Source organism: Phyllostomus discolor, unplaced genomic scaffold, assembly GCF_004126475.2.
Source record: "Phyllostomus discolor isolate MPI-MPIP mPhyDis1 unplaced genomic scaffold, mPhyDis1.pri.v3 mPhyDis1_scaffold_24, whole genome shotgun sequence".
Lineage (NCBI taxonomy): Eukaryota > Metazoa > Chordata > Mammalia > Chiroptera > Phyllostomidae > Phyllostomus > Phyllostomus discolor.
Window position 1 is genome coordinate 117,552 of NW_023397510.1, and position 26,295 is coordinate 143,846.

The 26,295-nt window shown below is 42.0% G+C and overlaps 3 protein-coding genes across 4 annotated transcripts; all 3 read left to right on the forward strand.

Moving 5' to 3' along the window:
- The first annotated feature begins 5,248 nt into the window (after positions 1–5,248).
- Positions 5,249–6,640, forward strand: LOC114489706 (olfactory receptor 1J4-like). The gene is given in 1 exon segment (XM_028503566.2): positions 5,249–6,640. A coding segment is annotated over 1 exon segment (987 nt). The 5' UTR covers positions 5,249–5,453; the 3' UTR covers positions 6,441–6,640.
- A 5,363-nt stretch (positions 6,641–12,003) lies between these two features.
- LOC118498651 (olfactory receptor 1J4-like) lies at positions 12,004–12,991 on the forward strand. Its single transcript, XM_036017278.1, is given in 2 exon segments — positions 12,004–12,663; positions 12,665–12,991. Coding segments are annotated over 2 exon segments (987 nt in total).
- Positions 12,992–18,143: 5,152 nt separating this feature from the next.
- LOC114489707 (olfactory receptor 1J4-like) lies at positions 18,144–25,578 on the forward strand. Of its 2 annotated transcripts, XM_028503567.2 has the most exons (2): positions 18,144–18,749; positions 24,594–25,578. In XM_028503567.2, exons 1-2 carry the CDS (start codon positions 18,253–18,255, stop codon positions 25,576–25,578), a joined length of 1,482 nt encoding a protein of 493 aa, XP_028359368.1. In that variant the 5' UTR covers positions 18,144–18,252. The 2 variants fall into 2 exon arrangements, with proteins under 2 accessions (XP_028359368.1, XP_028359369.1); XM_028503568.2 differs by lacking the exon at positions 24,594–25,578 and having other exon boundaries at positions 18,144–19,377.
- Positions 25,579–26,295: the final 717 nt, after the last annotated feature.

Below are 26,295 nucleotides of genomic sequence, written 5' to 3' on the forward strand. Positions count from 1 at the left end.
AAAGTCAGAAGCATACTCACAGATATAGAAAACAAAATGATGGTTGCCAGATGGGAAGGGTATTAGGAGAATGGGTGGAAAAGCTGAAGGGATTAAAAATGTACTAATTGGCAGTTACAAAATAGTCACAAGGATGTAAAGTACAGCATAGGAAGTACAGTCAATAATATTGTAATGGCTGTGTATGGTGTCCATAGGTACTAGACTTATCAGGGGGATCACTTTGTAAGTTATATAATCATCTAACCACTAAGCTGTATACCTGAAACTGCTATAACATCAAATGTCAACCGTAACTAAAAAAAAGGAGGGAAGTAAGAGTGCTGGGGGTGTTTATAATTTACATGTGTGGTTCTGGTAGACCTCACTGGAAAGGTAACATCCAAAGACCTTAGCGAGGACAAGGGAGTGAGCCATAGGGATCTCTGGGGATGAGCATCCCAAGCACAAAAATCAGCAACTACATGCTCTGAGGTCAGACGGTGCCTGGCTCATTGCAGGAACATTGAGGGGGCCTCTGGAGCCGGACAGGGCCGATTCCAGGAGGGACGGTAGGCGGGAAGTTTAGAGATATCAGCATACCAGATCTGTAGGGCACTTAACAATCACAGTATCAACAGGTGTATTAGTCAAGGGTGTCCAGATAAATAGAACCAACAGAGTGTGTGTGTGTGTGTGTGTAGGAAGAGAGATTTAAGGAATTGGTTCATATAATTGTGGAGATCGGTAGTCCAAATTCCGCAGGGTAGAATGAATGGGAGACTGTAAACATGGGAAGAAGTTGCAATTTGAGACTAAAGGCCTCTGCTGACAACATTGTCTCTTCCTTGGGGGGAGCCAGTCTTTTTCCTGTTGCCCTCAACTGACTGGATGAGGTCCTCCTACATTACGGAGAGCAGTCTGCTTTACCCCGAGTCTGCTAATTGCAATGTTAATCCCATCCAAAATGAGAAAACCTTCATAGAAACATCTAGAATAATATTTGATCCAAATATCTAAGTAACACAGTCAAGCCAAGTTACCACATAAAATTGACCATCAAACTTGAGTTTTTGGTATTCAGTCTGAGTAATTTGGGAACCCACTGGAAGGTATTCGACAAAGGAATAACATGAGCATACTTAATTTTCTCACTGTTTCTTTAACAAACACCAGGCTTTTTTGAGGTATACTTGACATACAATGGATTCCACATATTTAAAGTATACAATTTGATCAGTTTGGGCATAGGTACAGACCCATGAAACCATCACCATGAGCTGCCGGGATCATGAAGTTGCCCCAAGCCTACACCTGCTCCTTCTGCGCTGCTTCCAGCTGTCACCCAGAAAATCACTGGTCTGTTTTGTTCACATCAACTAGTTTGCATCTTCTAGAAGTTCCGCCAACTGGAATTATACAGAATATATTCTTTTACTGTTCTTTCACTCAGCATAAGTATTCGAGATTCACCTATGTTGTAATATGTATCAATATACGTTACATTCTTCTGCTCATTGGTTCATTCTTTTTATTGTCAAGTAGTACTCCACTGCATAGATATACCTCTGCTATTTTGCCCATTCATCTGTTGATGGATATTTAGGATTCTCCCTAGCTCTGAACCTGGTTTTTATTATATCCCAGCAACTTTTGCCATTTACCCATCATTTATTTCACATAAATTTTTTTCTGAATCCCCTACACGTCCATGTGTGTTCTTCAAGAAGAATTTCTATTTGATTCACTGCTATGTCTCCAGAGTATATATCACTGTCTTACTTTTGTGAGAACCTTACTAATTATTTAAGAGAATGAGTGACGGAATGAACAAATGAATTCATTCTACATTACAAGTGCCTATTCAAGCCACAGCCGATCCCCAGGGATACACAGACATTGACAATGCTGCTCAACACTTAGTAGTCTTTCATTACATGCTCACTTATCACCCCTCAAGCTCACGTGGAGACTACTATTATTATTTCCACTTTGAAGAACCCGAGTCTCAGAGAACTTTGATCAATAATTCAGGTATTCACTCTTAGTAAATGCTGGGGGCAGCCCCGAGTCTTTCCTCCAGAGTGCACAGACTCAATCACCTTACCCCAAGACAAGGCACAGACCCTACCCTCCAGGACCCTATAGGGGAGTAGAAAGAGCAGCCCCTTCAAAGGGGCTTTAGGTTCTAGGGGAGGTCTGTGTCATGTTGTGGGAGTCTGCTGAAGGCCACACACTGCCTGGGCCATGTGCTGCTGTGCAGAGAAGCTGAATCATGATGAGATGCCGCAGGCACCTGGGCCCTTCCTGCTTCCCATCTGGAGACCTGGCCAGAAGCCTGAGGCATCACTGACATTAAGGACACTCTCTCCTGTGACTCCAGTTGCAGCCCAGCCACTCTGGACCCTGAACAGGCTCCTTCCCAAGGGCCCAGGAGGAGTTAGGCAATCATCCCAAGTGGACTGCTTCTCTAGTCAGGGACTTGGGGATGTGTCCCTCTAGGGCCTCTGTGGGTAAAAGGAGATCTTCTGCTCGTCATTTTCAAGCTGATGAACAGACATGAAAGTCAGCAGAAAGTCAGTCCTTGGGCCACTGTAGTCTGATCTCTGTCCTTTAATCCTGAGTCTGCTGCACCGAAAGTGAGGACCCACATCACAGCACGAAGCACAAGGTATCAGAATCATAGCCTGGTATACATCAGAAGGGCCCCAGAAATCAACAGTCATGTGTGTGTGTTGTATAACTTTGTGTGTGTGAGTGTGTATGTGTGGCTGACTCACACACTGAATGCCTCCGACCAGGACCCATGTAAACCAGGGGAGGCTGGAAACCTCCTCAGTGATGTGAGCCCTTATTGTACTTTTGTTTTGTTGCTTGTGTGCTGTCTGTAAGACCTTGTGCGTCACTTGTGATTTGAATATGTGCGGCTGCTGGTGACTACAACGTGTGTGGTGGAGGATGCTTGATAGTTCTCTGTGCACTGTGGTATACATGTGAGAGTGTACGTTGTGTGAGTTTTGCACAGGTTTCTGTGACGTTGACTCACACTGTCAATGTATTTACCCACCCCAAGTATAAACTGGAGAGAGAAGTCTGTATGTCTCCTTTGTTAAGTGTGTGGCTGTGAAAGTGTGTGAGTGCTTTTGTGTGTAACAAACTCACATCTTGATTTCCTTCACACAGATGTGTAGGATAGAGACTTAAAACCTAATACAAAAAAAGGCCAAAAAAAGTTGTTTTGATACATTTGGACTCTCCACTTGCTAGAGACCAGAATCCACAAGGCAGCTCTAAAAATTCCCGTTTTAAAAATCTGCTGGGGGCCATTTTTCAGTGATTTGAGTAACACAGGAGGGCCCCTGGAAGTCCAGCAGTTTTGACACTCTTTTGCAATTTTGTTACATAGTTTAGACACTAAATGCTCATTTCTGATGTTGCAGGTGTCTACATAAAGTCTTGGCATTTTTTCCTACTTAATAGCTTTGTGACCTTAGCTTTGGCCTGTGTTGCCCATCAGCCTCCACTGTCAAATGGGAATACTTTTAATCGCTATAGAATCTTGTAGGTAGGTGCTTCGGTTCAGGGCACATTGCCAGCACTTAGGAAACTACAGCCTTGTAGAGGCCGAGACAGTGGACTGTCCATTTCCTGACCTCTCAGGAGACGAGACTTGGTACAAAGCCAGGAAAACCAGGTCCATCCATAGACTCTCTCCCCAACTTCCTGGTAGCGGCTTCTCTGTACGATGGAGCACGTCCCCAGTCTCCTCTTTTGCTCGTGACGCTGAAGGAATCCGGCACCACCTCTGTGCTGTTCCCTTCCCTTCAAATTGGGTTCGTCCACGAGATGCTGGAGATCCCAGTTACTTCCTGGGATACTTAAGACGGTCAGCTACTCACACAACAATGTCCATATAAAGTTCCTCTCGAAAGCATGTGGATATTTTAACATTTAACTTTCACTTAGTGTTTTTCCTCCCATGGGAAGAAATGGGTGGATTCTCTTCCTAGTGAACAGAGGATCAGAAAATCTATCTTTGAGTCCAGGCCCCACTATGCGATGTCTATGTGGAATTCTGTAAGCTATTTCACTACTCCTGATAGTAAATGAAAGAAAAAAAACCACTGTCCTCTCTGCTTCTCAGGCATGGAATTAACTGTCAGTTGGCTGAAACTGAAGGTACATGCAACCATATGCAAACTAAAGGGCTGCAGGAATATGAGTGGGGACTGTTGTTGGAACAGAAGGATTCCCTTAAATCCTGAAATAATATTTCTTAAGGCCCTGGATCTTTTGTATAATTAAAGAGAGGGAGAAACAGTAGGATCAGAGGAGCAAAGATGCCAATAAATTTAAGACACAGGAAAAAATTGTGACCATAGCAGTTACTAAGGTCCTTGCTCCTTCTGATCATGTATATAAACGAAGTTTTAATAACACCTACCACATAGGACTACTGAAAATTTAATAAGGCAATAATGGAAAAATGTATTTGCTTGACATACTGTTCATTAAATGCCAATTATTATAAATGTGAAGATCAGTACTGGGAAAGAGTGACGGTCAGGCAGGTAACTGAATTCTAATAGGCACTTCCCATGCTTCAGTGCCCCCAGTGCTCAAAGCCAGATCTCAGGTATCTTGCCGTCTAGGAATACTCATTTCTGAGCCTACATGAGGCACCAGATTCACAAAGAGATGAATGAACTGAAGTAACGTTCATTTTCTGGCATACAGATGAACATGGACTAAGACATGTTATCACCAGGGAAGGTGAGAGCTCAGGTAAGTCAGCACCAACTGACCTTTGTGCTGACCTCTCATACATCTCATGATGATTCAATTCCTGCAGTTGATCTTGGCTTTATTTGGATAGTTACTCCATCATATATACAATGGTTAAAATTTTGTGTTTATTTTATACAGGGCACTGTTCCTAGACACTGATGTCTTGAATTAGAATCCTCTTATTAACTCCAACAATGTGTGATGTGTGTGATATTGGTAACTTCACATCACAGGCCTACAGCCTGAGGCCGTGAGAGATTCAGCTGCTCCAGTAGTCCACCCAGAAAGCGGTGGGGCCAGACTGGCAGCACAGGGAATCTGCTGCTTTGCTTACCTTTCCTCAGTCCAGCCAGTGTTCCTGAGGGTCGGTGAGCTAAGGGAAGAGCTCCTGTGTGTCCCATTTATTCTTGCAACTCCAATTATTACCATAGTGCCAGAAACCTGGTTTATAAAAAAAAAAAAACAAAAACAAGAATGAGTTTGCTCTGGTTTAATTTGAAGGAAACCGTGCTGGGAATTGAGGGTATGATGCCTGCTTTGGTAGCACTAGCCAATCACATAAATGCAAGGTCTTATTCCATTTTTCAGGAGAAAATAAGTAAACCTACTGTGGTGACCAAAATCACACTTTAAAAATCTCTGCCATTTTTCACTGCCCTTTAATCCCCAGAAGACAGAGGAGGACCATGAGCAGGAACAACCAGAGCAGCGTGTCTGAGTTCCTCCTCCTGGGGCTCCCCATCAGGCCAGAACAGCAGGGCGTGTTCTTCACCCTGTTCCTGGGCATGTACCTGACCACAGTGCTGGGCAACCTGCTCATCATCCTGCTCATCAGGGTGGACTCCCACCTGCACACGCCCATATACTTCTTCCTCAGCCACTTGGCCTTTTCTGACTTTTCTCTGTCATCTGTCACTGTCCCAAAGATGCTAATGGACATGCACACACAGCAACAATCCATCCCCTATGTGGGATGCATTTCTCAGTTGTATTTTTTCATACTTTTCGGTGGTGTTGACAATTTCCTTCTGGCAGTGATGGCATATGACAGGTATGTGGCCATCTGTCACCCTCTACACTACACCACCATCATGAGGAAGGGGCTGCGTACACTGTTGGTGGCTGCCTCCTGGATTATCTCCTGTGGCAGTGCCCTCTTGCACACCCTCCTGTTGGTCCGACTGTCCTTCTGTGCCAACAATGTCATCACCCACTTCTTCTGTGACCTCACTGTGCTCCTGAAACTCAGCTGCTCAGACATCTCCCTCAATGAGCTGGTCATCTTCACTGAGGGAGGAATGCTCTCTTTCCTGCCTTTGGCTATTGTTTTGGGCTCATATATCCGTATAGGGACCATCATCCTGAAGGCTCCCTCCACTAAGTGACTCTTCAAAGTCTTCTCTACCTGTGGCTCCCATCTCCTTGTGGTGTCTTTATACTATGGGACATTTGCAGGTGTTTACTTTTTGTCCTCTTCGTGGGATTCCAAAGATGTAATTGCTTGGGTCATGTATATGGTTGTTACCCCTATGCTGAACCCCTTCATCTACAGCCTGAGGAACAGAGATATAAAGCAGGCCTTAGAAATGTTTGTCACCAGAGTTAATGTATTTAAGTGGAAATCACTAAATCCTCTTACTGCAGTCAGGAGCAGAGTGAGGCACATGTCTTAACACTATTGTAAGGTCGACATATCCCCACAACTTTAACAGAATATCCCTTGTGCGATCATGTATTAGTGTTGCTAATAAGTCAACGAGGTCAGGTTTGATACTGGGATTATTTATAATTCTTTATTTCTAATTAACACTTTTCACTTCATCATCTCTTATAAGGTATGTGTCTGGCATGAGAGCAACAGTTTGAAGGCAGCTTTCTCCCAGAGGGGAGTACAGGCAGATCCCATGATTTTTTGTCCATGTACTGTCATAATAAAAAGAAAAAGGTGGGAACGAAGTCTTAAGCTGTAGTTCATGTGTCACTAACAGTGGTATGATTTGAAGATTCTGACACTACTTGCCACATATCCAAAGATTCAGCAAATATGTAAACACTGAGGAAAAGGGAAGTGATGGCTTACTCTCACAGGAAAACTGTTATGTGCGTGGAAATGCAGAGGCTGGAGAGAACTCTCTGGTGTCAACCTAGAACTGGAGATATCGATTCAAACTCATGGGTCTTAAAAATTATACATTGATGGAAATTTGTATATGTCAGTATCTATACTGTTCCCACCCCCATTCTTCCTGATCCACTCTGTGGGTAAACATTCCTTTAGTTTCCTAGTTCCTACTTTTTACTTCTGTTTCTTTTACATATATTTCCTACATGGCTCTCTAAGATCATTTAGAATGCTTGTAAGCAATCAACACATCTAAAGCTTCAAAATGAATCAAAGGGTTGGATTATAATTGAAAGAATGGGAATTCATGAGTCCATAATAAATAAGTATGTAAGTAAATAAATAAATCAAGGAAATGAGTGGGGAGTAAGGGGAGGTTTCTTCTTATAAGAAAATACAACTAAAAAAATACAAGAAATGATAGAATTGGAAGAATCACCAATGGTGACTACTTTTGCAAAATTTCGTCATGTAACAATCACCAATGGATGTTAAATAGTCAGTACAAGGTTAACATGGAAAACACTATGATTGTCTAGTTTCAAACTATCTACCCAAATGATATCTATTAACTACAAGGTTAACATAGTAACTTTAAAAAATGGTAAATTTGCAACAGAGAACCTGGCAGACACTATCTTAGCCATTTGATCAAGGATAAAAACACTAGCAATTGAAAAAATTAATATGCCATGGTTTCTAATAATATGCACTGTGGTGTATCTGCCCAAACTCTAATAAGTCTGAAACATACATACATTAATACATACATGCACACAGAGGGTAAACATAGTAAAACATTAAACATTGGGGAATCTGGATTAAGGCCTTTCCACAAATTCTTCATGCCATTTTTACAACATTTCTGTATCTTTAAAATCATTTCCAAATGAAATGGTGAAAAATCCTTTGACCGAGCTGGCACATGCCCAAGAAGAAAGGACTCCAGACATCACTGGAATCAGGGTCACTGTCCCCTAGGACTCCAGTCCCTCTGGCTCTTGGACACCCAGCTCCCTAAAGGGCAGGCAGAAATTAGCCAGAAGCTTGGGGACTGGGTGTCAGTCTCTCATTAGTCAGGGTTATTTTTGAATCATTTCTCTGGAGCTGTTGAAACAAAATGAAAGTCTGTAGAAGCACCAAGGCCCCAGGCATTTCTTCTGTTTGTGAAGAAAACACTGCAATTGTGTTGCCCTGAGGAGCTGGGCACACAGTTTGGAGTGGGTGACTGAACTCACCAAAGACGAGCACAGGTCAGAGGGGCTGGATGTCTGCACTGGGGACGTATCTGCCTGTGTGCCAGTAGGTTCATATGTGACAGTCTGCGTCCATGGCTCTGTGTCTCTGTAAGTCTGCAGGTACTGTGTATGCTCTTGTACATGCTGTTTGATGGCTGCATGTGTGTGCACATGTGTTTGTTTTCTATCTGACTCAGTCTGACTCTTTTCCTGAGTTAGACGTAACCTGGCCCTATTTTAGCCCATATACACCACGTTACCACACCCCTGTGTGTGATTAGGGACTCCTGATTCATGACTGTGATTTTAAGTACTTGCATCACAGCTGAGCATCTGAGGTGACATTGTTGGCTCTGCTGCTGGACAAGAAGATGCCTGACCTCAGAGGAGCCAATGGCAGGTCAGAGAGGGCTCACACCTCTGCTCAGCAGCATGTGCTGGTGCATGTGTGAGCTGTGTCTGTGGGTGACACATGAGTGTGTGAGAGCAGGAAGGTGTATTTTTTGTTTACTCTGTGTATGTATGTTACTATGTGTGTGACCACGTGCATGGGATGTTGGTGCTGGTTTAACGAGTGCACCTGTGACTGAACAGGCTTCACTGCCCCATGCTGACAGCCTTCCTCCAGGAAGGGGATCAGTGAGAAGGGGCAGAAGCATGCCTGCTTTTTATAAGAGGGTGTGTGCTGCTTGTTGTAGAGAGTGTGTGGCTGGGTGTGCATATGTGGTCTTTGTGTGTGTTTCTGGTAAGATTTTTGAATTTTTGTAGTTGGTGTGGTTTTGGTGATGTGTCTATAATGTCTGAGTTTTGTATATGTGGTGAAAGAGTGTTCACCAGGTGTGTCATGAGTCAGGTGTATTGATGTGCATTGCCACTGTGTTTGCAGGTGAATGGCCCATCACTGTGTGTTGTGTGTGTCTCGTTTTGTGTTACTGATGACCTGTATGTATGTATTTGTTTGACCAAAATATTCATTTGTTTTTCTCCATAAGATGGCTCTTATTGTACTTAGTTGTCTTTCATTCATTTGAAAGGATTTTGTTAGACTGTATTCTGACAGCTGTCATCTCAGTGTGCATTTTAAAAATGCTCCTCAAAATTGGTGCATTTTTGTGCAGCCATTTTAATACTGAAGATGGGAGAACATACCCAACATTTTCAGCATATTATGTTTAATTACTTCAAGGAAGGTAACAATGCAACTGAATGAAACACACACAAAAAAGATTTGTGCAGTGTATGGAGAAGGTGCTCTGACTGAAAGTGTCAGAAGTGGTTTGTAAAGTTTCTTGGTACTACTGACATTTTGGGCAAATACTTCTTTGCTGTGGGGCTGTCTTATGCATTGGAAGATGTTTAGCAGCACCCCTGGCCTCCATACACCAGAAGCTAATAGCAAGAGAGAGCAAGATACTCAAACTACTCACATCAAGAAATTTATTGGTGAAAATAAAAAATGTCTTATTTTACATAAAAAACCTAAGAGAGTTTTTGGCCAACCCAGTATATGAATGTTTATGAGCTGAGCCACATATTGGGTTTTCTTCCTTTAGCATGGGAAACTTGTCACAGGTGACAGAAATTGACAAATCAGCACTGTGTGTGTGTGTGATCTGCATCCAGGACCTTCAGTGTTTCCTTAAGTGTCCTCATTCTGGAGCACCATTAGCTCACGTAACCAAACTGTAAGCAACTCTGTTTCTTAGACCAAATCGGCTATCAGTTTCATGTAGCTGAGTATGCTCAGAATTTCCCAACCCTTTAGTTTTATTAAACTTTGAGGGCCTCCCACAAAAAAAAAAAAAAAGAAAGAAAAGAAAAGATAAAAGAAGGAGAAAAGAGGGAGAGGAGAGGGAGAGGAAGGGGAGAGGAGAGAAAAGACAAGAAACGAAAAGAAGAGAAAAGAAAAGAAGAGAAGAAAAGAGAAGAGAAGAAAAAAGAAAGGAAAAGGAAAGGAAAGGAAAAGGAAAAGGAAAAGGAAAAGGAAAGGAAAGGAAAGGAAAGGAAAGAAGAGAAAACGGCTCCAGGCATCCTGCTGTGTGAATGTATTGGACAGAATCACCATCAACTGGTGATGAGACCTTAGAAAGTTACTTCAATCCTAGGCCTCATTTTCCACATTCATAACGTAGGAAAAATTATATTGGCCTTTTGAACCTTACAGATGTCCTCACAAAATAGTAAATAAACAGAAGTTCACGTGCATAATTTTTTGGCAGTTGAAAAGTATATAAAAATGAAGGAATGAAATTATCTAGTAAGAGGACTAAGAAAAGTTTGGACAACTTTCAGTCCTCACAGATGATAGCATGCTTGGCTCCCCTAACCAATAAATGGGAAGTTTCCATGTGAAATGGTTCTGAGGATGGGTTCTGATCACATGGATGCATTACACTGAACCCTATGAAGTACCTAATGCATGCTAATTTTTAATTCATAGGAAACAGAAGCCCCTGGCTGGTGTGGCTCAGGGGCTTCTGTGGCAGCCTGTGCACCAAAAGGTTGCTGATTTGGTTCCTGCTCAGGGTGGGCCAGGACCCTAGTAGGGGGCAAATGAGAAGCAACCAATTGAGGTATTTCTTTCATATTGATGTTTCTCTCTCTTTCTCCCTCCTTTCCCTTCTCTCTAAAACTAAATAAATAAAATCTACACACAACTGAACATGTGATTATCAACTATAAAAAAGAAGATACAAGTATGCATCATGGTTATACATATAACTTGTAATATAGACGGATACACACACATGTGTGTGTTCATTTTGTCCCCACCCTGCCGCTGTGTGCCTACAGAATTGGTACCATTTAGGTCTCTATTTCTAAAAAGCTAAAATAGGTGAAAAAACACAAATTCTTAGTGCAGCTGTGAAGAGGTCTGAAATTCTGGGAATATAAGTCGAATGTGTGGATTGAACTAGGAAACACAGGTAAAATCCTTAGTCTACTACCCAGATATTCACCAAAATGTTCAGCACTGTCACAAAAGACAGCTTGTGGACTTTTCTGGTTTTGGAGCTATTGTGGCATCAGGTGGCTTTAAAAGGCCACCAATTCCTAGAGTGTCCCTGAGGTTACAGCTGTAGGTCAATGGGACTTGGCAGGTTCACAGGAAGAGAGTCACATCATTCCAACATCTTCTCAGCACTGGAGTCTCATGTTTATTCAGGTGACACAATTGATCCAGGTTTTCAGGGCTCACATTCCAATTCTGCTGCAGTGAATTGTGTATTCCCTGGACTAGTGTACAAAGTCTCCCTCCATGCTCATTGAGATCTAACCTCCCAGAAATAGGGATTTTGCTTTTCCTGTTCACTGTGGCATCTCAGTCCTTAGTAGAGGGTCTGACACAGGTTTCTAATAATATGCATTGTGGTATATCTGCTCAAACTCTAATAAGTCTGAAACATACACACGTTCATATATACATGCACACAGAGTGTAAACACAGTAAAACCTGAAACATTGGGGAATCTAGATTAAGGCCTTTCCAAGAATTCTTAATGCCATCTTTACAACGTTTCTGTATCTCTAAAATCATTTCCAAATAAAAAACTGAAAAATCCTCGTCCCAGCTGGCACATGCCCAAAAAGAAAGGACTCCATGTTCAATCAGTAATGGCCGAATGAAACAGTGAACACATCCCGCTTCTGTTCAATGAGGTCTTGTTGGCTGCTTATGGGTTTCAATGATTTCCAGGAACCACAATGGGTTACTGTGGAGATGGATACTTTTACAGGTCTAACAAATGAATAAACGTGTAGAAAAAAATTCATGATTTTCCCCAAAATTACAGTATGAGATGTGATGGTCCTAGTTATTTTTCTAGGTTCCTGAGATTCCCCAACCTCCTTCATCTCGGCAGACAGAAGAGCAGCATGAGGCCTGAGAACCAGAGCAGCGTGTCCGAGTTCCTCCTCCTGGGGCTCCACATCCAGCCAGAGCACGAGGGTGTGTTCTTCACCCTGTTCCTGGGCATGTACCTGACCACGGTGCTGGGCAACCTGCTCATCATCCTGCTCATCAGGCTGGACTCCCGCCTGCACACGCCCATGTACTTCTTCCTCAGCCACTTGGCCTTCTCTGACATTTCTCTGTCATCTGTCACTGTCCCTAAGATGCTCATGAACATGGAGACTCAGCAACAATCCATCCCTTATGTAGGATGCATTTCTCAGTTGTACTTTTTCATACTTTTCGGTAGTCTTGACAATTTCCTTCTGGCAGTGATGGCATATGACAGGTACGTAGCCATCTGTCACCCTCTACACTACACCACCATCATGAGGGAGAGGCTGTGTGTGTTGCTGGTGGCTGCCTCCTGGATTATTGCCTGTGACCATGCACTGTTGCACACCCTCCTGTTGGCCCGACTGTCCTTCTGTGCCAACAATATCATCACCCACTTCTTCTGTGACCTCACTGTGCTCCTGAAGCTCAGCTGCTCACACATCTCCCTCAATGAGATGGTCATCTTCATTGAGGGAGGAATGCTTTATTTTCCACCTTTGGCTATTGTTTTGGGCTCATATATCCAGTATAGGGACCATCATCCTGAGGGCTCCCTCCACTAAGAGACTCTTCAAAGTCTTCTCTACCTGTGGCTCCCATCTCCTTGTGGTGTCTTTATACTATGGGACACTTGCTGTTGTTTACTTTTTGTCCTCATCATGGGATTCCAAAAACATAATTGCTTCAGTCATGTATACAGTAGTTACCCCCATGCTGAACCCCTTCATCTACAGCCTGAGGAACAGAGATATAAAGCAGGCCTTAGAAATGTTTGTCAACAGGGTTAATTTATTTAAGTGGAAATCACTAAATCCTCTTACTGCAGTCAGGAGCACAGTGAGGCACATGTACTAACACTATTGTAAGGTGGACATATGCCCACAACTTTAACAGAATATGCATTCTGTTGTCAAATGTTAGTGTTATTAACAAGACAATGAGGTCAGGTTTGATACTGGGATTATTTATAATTCTTTATTCCTAATGAACACTTTTCACTTCATCATCTCTTATAAAGTGTGTGTCTTGCATGAGAGCAAGAGTTTGGAGGCAGCTTTCTCCCAGAGGGAAGTACAGGTGGATCCCATGGTATCCATGTACTGTGACAATAAAAAGAAAAAGTTGGAAACAAAGTCTTAAGCTGTAGTTCATGTGTCACTAACAGTGGTATGAGTTCAAGATTCTGCCACCACTTGCCACATATCCAAAGATTCAGCAAATACGTAAACACTGAGGAAAAGGGAAGTGATGCCTTACTCTCACAGGAAAACTGTTATGTGCGTGGAAATGCAGAGGCTGGAGAGAACTCTCTGGTGTCAACCTAGAACTGGAGATATCGATTCAAATTCATGGGTCTTAAAAATTATACATTGATGGAAATTTGTATATGTCAACATCTATATTGTCAACATCTATCCTGTTCCCACCCCTCATTCTTCCTGATCCACCTTCTATGGGTAAACATTCCTTTAGTTTCCTAGTTCCTAGTTTTTACTTCTGTTTCTTTTACATATATTTCCTACATGGCTCTCTGTGGTCATTTAGAATGCTTGTGAGCAATGAACACACCTAAAGCTTCAAAATGAATCAAAGGGTTGGATTTTAACTCAAAGAATAGGAATCCGTGAGTCCATAATAAATAAGTATGTAAATAAATAAATAAATCAAGGAAATGAATGGGGAATAAGGGGAGGTTTCTTCTTATAGGAAAATACAACTAATAAAAATACAAGAAATGATAGAATTGGAGAATCACAATCTGGTGACCACATTTGCAAAATTTTATCATGTAACAATCACCAATGGATGTTAAATATAGTCAGTATAAGGTTAAGATGGAAAAAGCTATGATTGTCTAGTTTCAAACTATCTACCCAAATGATATCTATTAACTACAAGGTGAACATAGTAACTTTAAAAAATGGTAAATGTGCAACAGAGAACCTGGCAGACACTATCTTAGCCATTTGATCAAGGATAAAAACACTAGCAATTGGAAAAATTAATATGCCGTGGTTTCTAATAATATGCACTTTGGTATCTCTGCTGAAACTCTAATAAGTCTGAAACATACATATGTTAATATATACATGCACACAGAGGGTAAACATAGTAAAACATTAAACATTGAGGAATCTGGATTAAGGCCTTTGCATGAATTCTTCATGCCATTTTTACAACATTTCTGTATCTTTAAAATCATTTCCAAATGAAATGGAGAAAAATCCTTTGAGCCAGCTGGCACATGCCCAAGAAGAAAGGAGTCCAGGCATCACTGGAATCAGGGTCACCGTCCCCTGGGATTCCAGCCCCTCTGGCTCTTGGACACCCAGCTCCCTAAAGGGCAGGCAGAAATTAGCCAGAAGCTTGGGGACTGGGTGTCAGTCTCTCATTAGCAAGGGTTATTTTTGAATCATTTCTCTGGAGCTGTTGAAACAAAATGAAAGTCTGTAGAAGCACCAAGGCCCCAGGCATTTCTTCTGTTTGTGAAGAAAACGCTGCAATTGTGTTGCCCTGAGGAGCTGGGCACACAGTTTGGAGTGGGTGTCTGAACTCACCAAAGACGAGCACAGGTCAGAGGGGCTGGATGTCTGAACCTGGGGATGTATCTGCCTGTGTGCCAGTAGGTTCATATGTGACAGTCTGTGTCCATGGCTCTATGTCTCTGTGAGGCTTCAGTTACTGTGTATGCTCTTCTACATGCTGTTTGATGGTTGCATGTGTGTGCACATGTGTGCAAATGTATTTGCTTTCTATCTGACTCAGTCTGACTCATTTCCTGAGTTAGACCTAACCTGGCCCTATTTTAGCCCATGTACACCAAGTTACCACAACCCTTGTGTGTGAGTAGGGACTCCTGATTCATGCCTGTGATTTTAAGTACTTGTATCACAGCTGAGCATCAGAGGTGACATTGTTGGCTCTGCTGCTGGACAAGAAGATGCTTGCCTTCACAGGAGCCAAGTCAGGTCAGAGAGGGCTCACACCTCTGCTCAGCAGCATGTGCTGGTGCATGTGTGAGCTGTGTCTGTGGGTGACACATGAGTGTGTGAGAGCAGGAAGGTGTATTTTTTGTTTACTCTGTGTGTATGTATGTTACCATGTGTGTGACCACGTGCATGGGATGCTGGTGCTGGTTTAAGAAGTGCACAGGTGACTGAATAGGCTTCACTGCCCCATGCTGACAGCCTTCCTCCAGGAAGGGGATCAGTGAGAAGGGGCAGAAGCATGCCCACTTTTAATAAGAGGGTGTGTGCTGCTTGTTGTAGAGAGTGTGTGGCTGGGTGTGCATATGTGTTCTTTGTGTGTGTTTCTGATGAAATTTTTAGATTTTTGTGGTTGGTGTAGTTTTGGTGATGTGTCTATAATGTCTAAGTTTTGTATATGTGGTGAATTGAGTATTCATCAGGTGTGTCATGAGTCAGGTGTGTTGATGTGCATTGCCATTGTGTTTGCAGGTGAATGGCCCATCACTGTGTGTTGTGTATGTTATTTTGTGTTATTTATGCCTTATATGTATGTATTTGGGCAAAAAGTTCATTTGTTTTTTCCATAAGATGGCTCTTATTGTATTTAGTTGTCTTTCATTTTTTGTTAGACTGTATTGTGACAGCTGTCATATCAGTGTGCATTTTAAAAATGTTCCTCAAAATTGTTGCGTTTTTGTGCATCCATTTTAATACTGAAGATGGGAGAACATACCCAACATTTTCAGCATATTATGTTTAATTACTTCAAGGAAGGTAACAATGCAACTGAATGAAACATTTAAAAAGATGTGTGCAGTGTATGGAGAAGTTGCTGTGACTGACTGAAACTGTCAGAAGTGGTTGCAAAGTTTCTTGGTACTACTGACATTTAGTCAAATACTTCCTTGCTATGGGGCTGTCTTATGCATTGGAAGATATTTAGCAGCACCCCTGGCCTCTATACACCAGAATCTAATAGCAAGAAATAGCAAGATACTCAAACTACTCACATCAAGAAATTTATTGGTGAAAATAAAAAATGTCTTATTTTACAGAAAAAACCTAAGAGACTTTTTGGCCAACCCAATATATGAATGTTTATGAGCTGAGCCATATATTGGCTCTCCTTCCTTTAGCATGGGAAACTGGTCACCGGTGACAGAAATTCACAAATCAGCACTGTGTGTCTGTGTGATCTGCATCCAGGACCTTCAGTGTTTCCTTAAGTGTCCTCATTCTGGAGCACCATTAGCTCACGTAACCAAAGTGTAAGCAACTCTGCTTCTTAGACCAAATCGGCTATCAGTTTCATGTAGCTGAGTATGCTCATCATTTTGCAAGCCATTTAGTTTTATTAAACTTTGAGATCTCCCATCCAAGAAAGAAAGAAAGAAAGAAAGAAAGAAAGAAAGAAAGAAAAGAAAGAAAAGAAAGAAAGAAAGAAAGAAGAAAGAAAGAAAGAAAGAAAGAAAGAAAGAAAGAAAGAAAGACAAGAAAGGACAAGAAAAGGACAAAGAAAACTCCTCCAGGCATTGTGCTGCGAATGTATTGGGCAGAATCACCATCAACTGGTGGTGAGACCTTGGAAAGCTACTTCAATCCTAGGCCTCATCTTCCACATTCATAACGTGGGAAGAATTATACTGGCCTTTTGAATCTTACAGAGGCCCTCAGAAAATAGTTAGTGCATCAACAGAAGTTCATGTACAGAATTTTTTGGCAGTTGAAAAGTATATGAAAATGAAGGAATGAAATTTTCTAGTAAGAGGACTAAGAAAATAAAATTTTCTAGTAAGAGGACTAAGAAAAGTTTGGACAACTTTTGGTCCTCACAGCTCATAGCTTGCTTGGCTCCCCTAACCAATAAATGGGAAGTTTCCATGTGAAATGGTTCTGATCACATGGATGCATTAGACTGAACCTCATGAGGTAGCTAATGCATGCTAATTTTTAATTCATAGAAAACAGAAGACCCTGGCTGGTGTGGCTCAGGGGATTGAATGGCAGCCTATGCACCGAAAGGTTGCTGATTTGGTTCCTGCTCAGGGTGGGCCGGGCCTAGTATGGGGCAAATGAGAGGCAACCAATTGAGGTATTTCTTTCATATTGATGTTTCTCTCTCTCTTTCTCCCTCCTTTCCCTTCTCTCTAAACATAAATAAATAAAATCTATTCAAAACTAAAAATGTGATTATGAACTATAAAAAAGAAGATACAGAATGCATCATGCTTATACATATAACTTGTAATACAGACACATACACACACACGTGTGTGCTCCATTTTGTCCCCACCCTGCCATTGTGTGCCTACAGAATTGGCATCACTTATATTTCTATTTCTTAAAAGCTAAGTACGTGAAAGACCACAAATTCTTAGTGGGTCTGTGAAGAGGTCTGAAATTCTGGGAATTTGGTCAGGTGTGTGGATTTAACTAGGAAACACAAGCAAAATCCTTAGTCTGGTATCCAGATATTCACCAAAATGTTCAGCACTGTTACAAAAGAGAGCTTGTGGACTTTTCTCGTTCCAGAGCTATTGTGGCATCAAGTGGCTTTAAAAGGCCACCAATTCCTAGAGTGGTCCTGAGGTTACACCTGTAGGTCAATGGGACTTGGCAGGTTCGCAGAGTGTCACATTGTTCCAACATCTTCTCAGCACTGAAGTCTCATGTTTACTTAAGGCAGACACCACTGATCCCAGTTTTCAGGGCTCATCTTCCAATTCTACTGCAGTGAATTGTGTATTCATTGGATTGGGGTACAAATTATCCCTCCATGTTCATCCAGATCTAACCTCCCAGAAATGGGGACCTTGCTTTTCCTGTTCACTATGGCATCTCAGTCCTTAGGAGAGGTCCCAACACAGACTCCATGTTCAATAAGTAATGGCTGAATGAAACAGTGAACACCTCCTGCTTCTGTGCAATGAAGCCTTGTTGGATCCTTATGGGTTTCAATGATTTCCAGGAACCATCCTGGGTTACTGTGGAGATGCATAATTTTACAGGACTAAAAAATGAATAAACGTGTAGAAAAAATTAGTGATTTTCCCCAAAATTACAGTATGAGATGTGATGGTCCTGGTTGTCTTTCTAGGTTCCTGAGATTCCCAAACCTCCTTCATCTTCGGCAGACAGAAGAGCAGCATGAGACCCAAGAACCAGAGCAGCGTGTCTGAGTTCCTCCTCCTGGGGCTCCCCATCAGGCCAGGGGAGCAGGGCCTGTTCTTCACCCTGTTCCTGGGCATGTACCTGACCACAGTGCTGGGCAACCTGCTCATCATCCTGCTCATCAGGCTGGACTCCCGCCTGCACACACCCATGTACTTCTTCCTCAGCCACTTGGCCTTCTCTGATATTTCTCTGTCATCTGTCACTGTCCCTAAAATGCTCATGAACATGCAGACTCAGCAACAATCCATCTCGTATGTGGAATGCGTTTCTCAGTTGTATTTCTTCATATTTTTTGCTACTCTGGACAATTTCCTTCTGGCAGTCATGGCATATGACAGGTACATGGCCATCTGTCATCCTCTACACTACACCACCATCATGAGGGAGGGGCCTTGTGTGCTGTTGGTGGGTGCCTCTTGGATTATTGCCTGTGACCATGCACTGTTGCACACCCTCCTGTTAGTCCGATTGTCCTTCTGTGCCAACAATATGGTCACCCACTTCTTCTGTGACCTCACTGTGCTCCTGAAACTCAGTTGCTCAGACATCTCCCTCAATGAGCTGGTCATCTTCACTGAGGGAGGAATGCTTTATTTTCTACTTTTGGCTATAATTTTGGGCTCATATATCTGTATAGGGACCATCATCCTGAAGGCTCCCTCCACTAAGAGACTCTTGAAAGCCTTCTCTACCTGTGGCTCCCATCTCTTTGTGGTGTCTTCATACTATGGGACATCTGCAGGTGTTTACTTTTTGTCCTCTTCATGGGATTCCAAAGATGTAATTGCTTCGGTCATGTATACGGTAGTTACCCCCATGCTGAACCCCTTCATCTACAGCCTGAGGAACAGAGATATAAAGCAGGCCTTAGAAATGTTTGTCAACAGGGTTAATTTATTTAAGTGGAAATCACTAAATCCTCTTATTGCAGTCAGGAGCACAGTGAGGCACATGTCCTAACACTATTGTAAGGTGGACATATCCCTACAACTTTAACAGAATATGCATTCTGTTGTCAAGTGTTAGTGTTGTTAACAAGTCAACGAGGTCAGGTTTGATACTGGGATTATTTATAATTCTTTATTCCTAATGAACACTTTTCACTTCATCATCTCTTATAAAGTATGTGTCTGGCATGAGAGCCAGAGTTTGGGGGCAGCATCCTCTCAGAGGGAAGTGCAGGCGGATCCCATGGTTTTTTGTTCATGTATTGTCACAATAAAAAGAAAAAGCTGGAAACAAAGTTTTAAGTCATAGTTTGTGTGTCACTAAAAATGGTATGAGTTCAAGATTCTGCCACTACTTGCCACATATCCAAAGATTCAGCAAATACATAAACACTGAGGAAAAGGGAAGTGATGCCTTACTCTTACGGGAAAACTGTTATGTGCGTGGAAATGCAGAGGCTGGAGAGAACTCTCTGGTGTCAACCTAGAACTGGAGATATCGATTCGAACTCATGGGTCTTAAAAATTATACATAGATGGAAATTTGTATATGTCAACATCTATATTGTCAACATCTATCCTGTTCCCACCCCTCATTCTTCCTGATCTACCTTCTATGGGTAAACATTTCATTATTTCCTAGTTCCTAGTTTTTACTTATGTTTCGTTTACATATACTTTCCACGTGTCTCTCTGAGGTCATTTAGAATGCTTGTGAGCAATGAACACACCTAAAGCTTCAAAATGAATCAAAGGGTTGGATTATAACTCAAAGAATAGGAATCCATGAGTCCATAATAAATAAGTATGTAAGTAAATAAATAAATCAAGGAAATGTGTGGGGAGTAAGGGGAGGTTTCTTCTTATAGGAAAATAAAACTAATAAAAATACAAGAAATGATAGAATTGGAAGAATCACCATCTGGTGACCACATTTGCAAAATTTTATCATGTAACAATCACCAATGGATGTTAAATACAGTACAAGGTTACGATGGAAAGAGCTATGATTGTCTAGGTTCAAACTATCTACCTAAATAACATCAATTAACTACAAGAATAACATAGTAACTTTAAAAAATGATAAATTTGCAACAGAGAACCTGGCAGATGCTATCTTAGCCATTTGATCAAGGATAAAAACACTAGCAATTCGAAAAATTAATATGACATGGTTTCTAATAATATGCACTGTGGTGTATCTGCCCAAACTCTAATAAGTCTGAAACATACATACGTTAATACATACATGCATACAGAGGGTAAACATAGTAAAACATTAAACATTGGGGAATCTGGATTAAGGCTTTTCCACAAATTCTTCATGCCATTTTTACAACATTTCTGTATCTTTAAAATCATTTCCAAATGAAAAGTTCACAAATCCTTTGTCCCAGCTGGCACATGCCCAAGAAGAAAGGACTCCAGGCATCACTGGAATCAGGGTCACTGTCCCCTAGGACTGCAGCCACTCTGGCTCTTGGACACCCAGCTCCCAAAGGGCAGGCAGAAATTAGCCAGAAGCTTGGGGACTGGGTGTCAGTCTCTCATTAGTAAGAGTTATTTTTGAGTCATTTCTCTGGAGCTGTTGAAACAAAATGAAAGTCTGTAGAAGCACCAAGGCCCCAGGCATTTCTTCTGTTTGTGAAGAAAACACTGCAATAGTGTTGCCCTGAGGAGCTGGGCACACAGTTTGGAGTGGGTGTCTGAACTCACCAAAGACGAGCACAGGTCAGAGGGGCTGGATGTCTGAACCTGGGGACGTATCTGCCCGTGTGCCAGTAGGTTCATATGTGACAGTCTGTGTCCATGGCTCTATGTCTCTGTGAGTCTGCAGGTACTGTGTATGCTCTTGTACATGTTGTTTGATGGTTGCATGTGTGCACATGTGTTTATCTTGTATCTCACTCAGTGTGACTCTTTTCCCAAGTTAGACCGAACATTGTCCCATTTTAACCCATGTACACCAAGTTACTAGACTCCTTGTGTGAGTAGGGACTCCTGATTCATGCCTGTGATTTTAAGTACTTGCATCACAGCTGAGCATCTGAGGTGACATTGTTGGCTCTGCTGCTGGACAAGAAGATGCTTGACTTCCCAGGAGCCAAGGTCAGGTCAGAGAGGGCTCACACCTCTGCTCAGCAGCATGTGCTGGTATGTGTGTGAGCTGTGTCTGTGGGTGTGCACAAGTGTGTGAGAGCAGGAAGGTGTATTTTTTGTTTACTCTGTGTGTATGTTTGTTACCATGTGTGTGACCACGTGTATGGATGTTGGTGCTGGTTTAACGAGTGCACCTGTGACTGAACAGGCTTCACTGCCCCATGCTGACAGCCTTCCTCCAGGAAGGGGATCAGTGAGAAGGGGCAGAAGCATGCCCACTTTTAATAAGAGGGTGTGTGCTGCTTGTTGTAGAGAGTGTGTGGCTGGGTGTGCATATGTGTTCTTTGTGTGTGTTTTTGATGCAATTTTTGAATTTTTGTGGTTGGTGTGGTTTTGGTGATGTGTCTATAATGTCTGAGTTTTGTATATGTGGCAAATTGAGTGTTCACCAGGTGTGTCATGAGTCAGGTATGTTAATGTGCATTGCCACTGTGTTTGCAGGTGAATGGCCCATCACTGTCTGTTGTGTATGTCTTATTTTGTGTTATTTATGCCTTGTATGTATGTATTTGGGCAAAAAATTCATTTGTTTTTTCCATAAGATAGCTCTCATTGTACTTAGTTGCCTTTAACTTCATTTGAGAGAATTTTGTTAGATTGTTTTGTGACAGCTGTCATATCAATGTGCATCTTAAAAATGCTTGTCAAAATTGTTGCGTTTTTGTGCACCCATTTTAATACTAAAAATGGGAGAACATACCCAACATTTTCAGCATATTATGTTTAATTACTTCAAGGAAGGTAACAATGCAACTGAATGAAACATAAAAAAGATGTGTGCAGTGTATGGAGAAGGTGCTGTGACTGATTCAAAGTGTCAGAAGTGGTTTGCAAAGTTTCTTGGTAATATTGACATTTTGGGCAAATACTTCTTTGCTGTGGAGCTGTCTTATGCATTGGAAAATGTTTAGCAGCACCCCTGGCCTCTACAGACCAGAAGCAAGTAGCGAGAAATAGCAACATACTCAAAATATCCACATCAAGAAATTTATTGGTGAACATATAAAATGCCTTATTTTACAGAAAAAAAGTAACAGACTTTTTGCCTAACCCAGTATATGAATGTTTATGAGCTGAGCCACATATTGCCTCTCCTTCGTTTAGCATGGGTAACTGGTCAGAGGTAACAGGAATTCACAAATCAGCACTGGGGGTGTGTGTGATCTGCATCCAGGACTTTCAGTGTTTCCTTAAGTGGCCTCATTCTGGAGCACCATTAGCTCAAGTAACCAAACTGTAAGCAACTCTGTTTCTTAGACCAAATCGGCTTATCAGTTTCATGCAGCTGAGTATGTTCAGAATTTTGCAACCCGTTAGTTTTATTAAACTTTGATATCTCCCATCCAAGAAAGAAAGAAAAGAAAAGAAAAGAAAAGAAAAAGACAAAGACAAAGAAAATCCCTGCAGGCATCCTGCTGTGTGAATGTATTGGGCAGAATCACCATCAATTGGTGGTGAGACCTTGGAAAGCTACTTCAGTCCTAGGCCTTATCTTCCACATTCATAACGTGGGAAGAATGATATTGGTCTTTTGAATCTTACAGAGGTCCTCAGACAATAGTTAGTGCATCAACAGAAGTTCATGTACAGAATTTTTTGGCAGTTGAAAAGTATATGAAAATGAAGGAATGAAATTTTCTAGTAAGAGGACTAAGAAAAGTTTGGACAACTTTTGGTCCTCACAGCTCATAGCTTGCTTGGCTCCCCTAACCAATAATAGGAAGTTTCCATGTGAAATGGTTCTGAGGATGGGTTCTGATCACATGAATGTATTAGACTGAACCCTATGAAGTAGCTAATACATGCTAATTTTTAATTCATAGAAAACAGAAGGCCCTGGCTGGTGTGGCTCAGGGGACTGAATGGCAGCCTGTGTACCAAAAGGTTGCTGGTTTGGTTCCTACTCAGGGTGAGTCGGGTCCCTAGTAGGGGGCAAGTGAGAGGCAACCAATTGAGGTATTTCTTTGATATTGATGTTTCTCTCTCTCTTTCTTCCTCCTTTCCCTTCTCTCTAAAAATAAATAAATAAAGTCTACACAAAACTAAAAATATGATTATCAACTATATAAAAAGAAGATACAGCCCTGGCTGGTGTACCTCAGTGCATTAGTGCGGGCTGCGAACCAAAGCATGGCAGGTTCCATTCCCAGTCAGAGCACATGTCTGGGTTGCAGGCCATGGCCCCCAGCAACCGCACATTGATGTTTCTCTCTTCCTCTCTTTCTCCCTCCCTTCCCTAAAAATAAATAAATAAAATATTTTTTTAAAAAGATGCAAGTATGCATCACGGTTATATATATCACCTCTAATATAGACAGATACAAACACACGTGTGTGCTCCATTTTGTCCCCACCCTGCCGTTGTGTGCCTACAGAATTGGTATCATTTGTTTCTATTTCTTAAAAGCTAAAATAGGTGAAAAAAACACAAATTCTTAGTGCGGTGATGAAGAGGTCTGAAATTCTGGGAATTTAAGCTGGGTGTGTGGATTTAACTAGGAAATGAGGGTAAAATCCTTAGTCTACTACCCAGATATCCACCAAAATGTTCAGCACTGTTACAAGACAGCTTGTGGGCTTGCCTGATTTCGAAGCTATTGTGGCATCAGGTGGCTTTAAAAGGCCACCAATTCCTAGAGTGTCCCTGAGGTTACAGCTGTAGGTCAATGGGACTTGGCAGGTTTACAGAGTGTCACATCATTCCAACATCTTCTCAGCACTGAAGTCTCATGTTTACTTAAGGCAGACACCACTGATCCCAGTTTTCAGGGCTCATCATCCAAATCTGCTGCGTGAATTGTGTATTCACGGGACTGGGGTACAAATTACCCCTTCATGCTCATTGAGATCTAACCTCCCAGAAATGGGGACCTTGCTTTTCTTGTTCACTGTGGCATCTCAGTCCTTAGGAGAGGTCCCAACACAGACTCCATGTTCAGTAAGTAATGGCTGAATGAAACAGTGAACACCTCCTGCTTCTGTGCAATGAGGCCTTGTTGGCTCCTTATGGGTTTCAATGATTTCCAGGAACCATCCTGGGTTACTGTGGAGATGGATACTTTTACAGGTCTAACAAATGAATAAATTTGTAGAAAAAAATTCATGATTTTCCCCAAAATTACAGTATGAGATGTGATGGTCCTGGTTGTCTTTTCTAGGTTCTTGAGATTTCCAAACCTCCTTCATTCTCGGCAGACAGAAGAGCAGCATGAGGCCTGAGAACCAGAGCAGCGTGTCTGAGTTCCTCCTCCTGGGGCTCCCCATAAGGCCAGAGCACCAGGGTGTGTTCTTCACCCTGTTCCTGGGCATGTACCTAACCACGGTGCTGGGCAACCTGCTCATCATTCTGCTCATCAGGCTGGACCCCCGCCTGCACACGCCCATGTACTTCTTCCTCAGCCACCTGGCCCTCACTGATGTCTCTTTCTCATCTGTCACTGTCCCTAAGATGCTCATGAACATGCAGACTCAGCAACAATCCATTCCCTATGTGGGATGCATTTCTCAGTTGTATTTTTTCTTACTTTTCGGTGGTGTTGACAATTTCCTTCTGGCAGTGATGGCATATGACAGGTATGTGGCCATCTGTTACCCTCTACACTACACCACCATCATGAGGGAGGGGCTGTGTGTGCTGCTGGTAGCAGCCTCATGGATTATTGCCTGTGCCCATGCACTGTTGTACACTGGCCTCTTGGTCCAACTGTCCTTCTGTGCCAACAATGTTGTTACCCACTTCTTCTGTGACCTCACTGTGCTCCTGAAGCTCAGCTGCTCAGATATCTCCCTCAATGAGCTGGTCATCTTCACTGAGGGAGGAATGCTTTATTTTCTATCTTTGGCCATTGTTTTGGGCTCATATATCCATATAGGGACCATCATCCTGAGGGCTCCCTCCACTAAGAGACTCTTGAAAGCTTTTTCTACTTGTGGCTCCCATCTCCTTGTGGTGTCTTTATTCTATGGGACACTTGCTGTTTACTTTTTGTCCTCGTCATGGGATTCCAAAAACATAATTGCTTCAGTCATGTATACAGTAGTTACCCCCATGCTGAACCCCTTCATCTACAGCCTGAGGAACAGGGATATAAAGCAGGCCTTAGAAATATTTGTCAACAGGGTTAATTTATTTAAGTGGAAATCACTAAATCCTCTTATTACAGTCAGGAGCACAGTGTGGTACATGTCCTAGCACTATTGTAAGATTGACATCTCCACAGAAGTTTAATAGAGTATCCACTCTGTTGTAACGTATTAGTGTAGTCAATGTGTCTACAAGTCATGTTTGCTACTCAGGGTATTAATCATTCTTCATTCCTAACTGACAATTTTTCTTATCATCTCTTCTAAGCAACATGCAAAGCCTTATGGCAAATACACTGCAGAATTATAATTGTGGATTTGTCTTTTTCTCCCTTTAGTTTTGTCAGTTTTTTCTTATGTACTTTTACACCGTTTTATTGAGGACACACTGATTTAACACCATGATCCACTCCTGCTGAACTTTTTTTTTTGAACTGATTCTTATGCTGGCTTTTGTTGGCTTCAAGCTGATTGCATGCATGTCTTCCCAACATACATTCAGTGGCATCTTGTTGGTAGAGTGCAGTGAGCCATGATCACAGTATTTTCTGTATAAAAATTGGCATGTGGTATATAAAGTAAGGCTTTTAACAAAAGAGACAGACTTTAAAAAAAAACTATGGTACATTTACATGACAGAATACTACCTAACAGAAAGAAAGATGGAGCTCCTCTCCTTTGCAAGAGTATGGATGGAACTGGAGCAAATTATACTAAGCGAAATAAGCCAGGTGGTGAGGGACAGATACCATACAATCTCACCTTTAAGTGGAACTTAATCTACAAGACAAACAAGCAAGCAAAATATAACCAGAGACATTGAAGT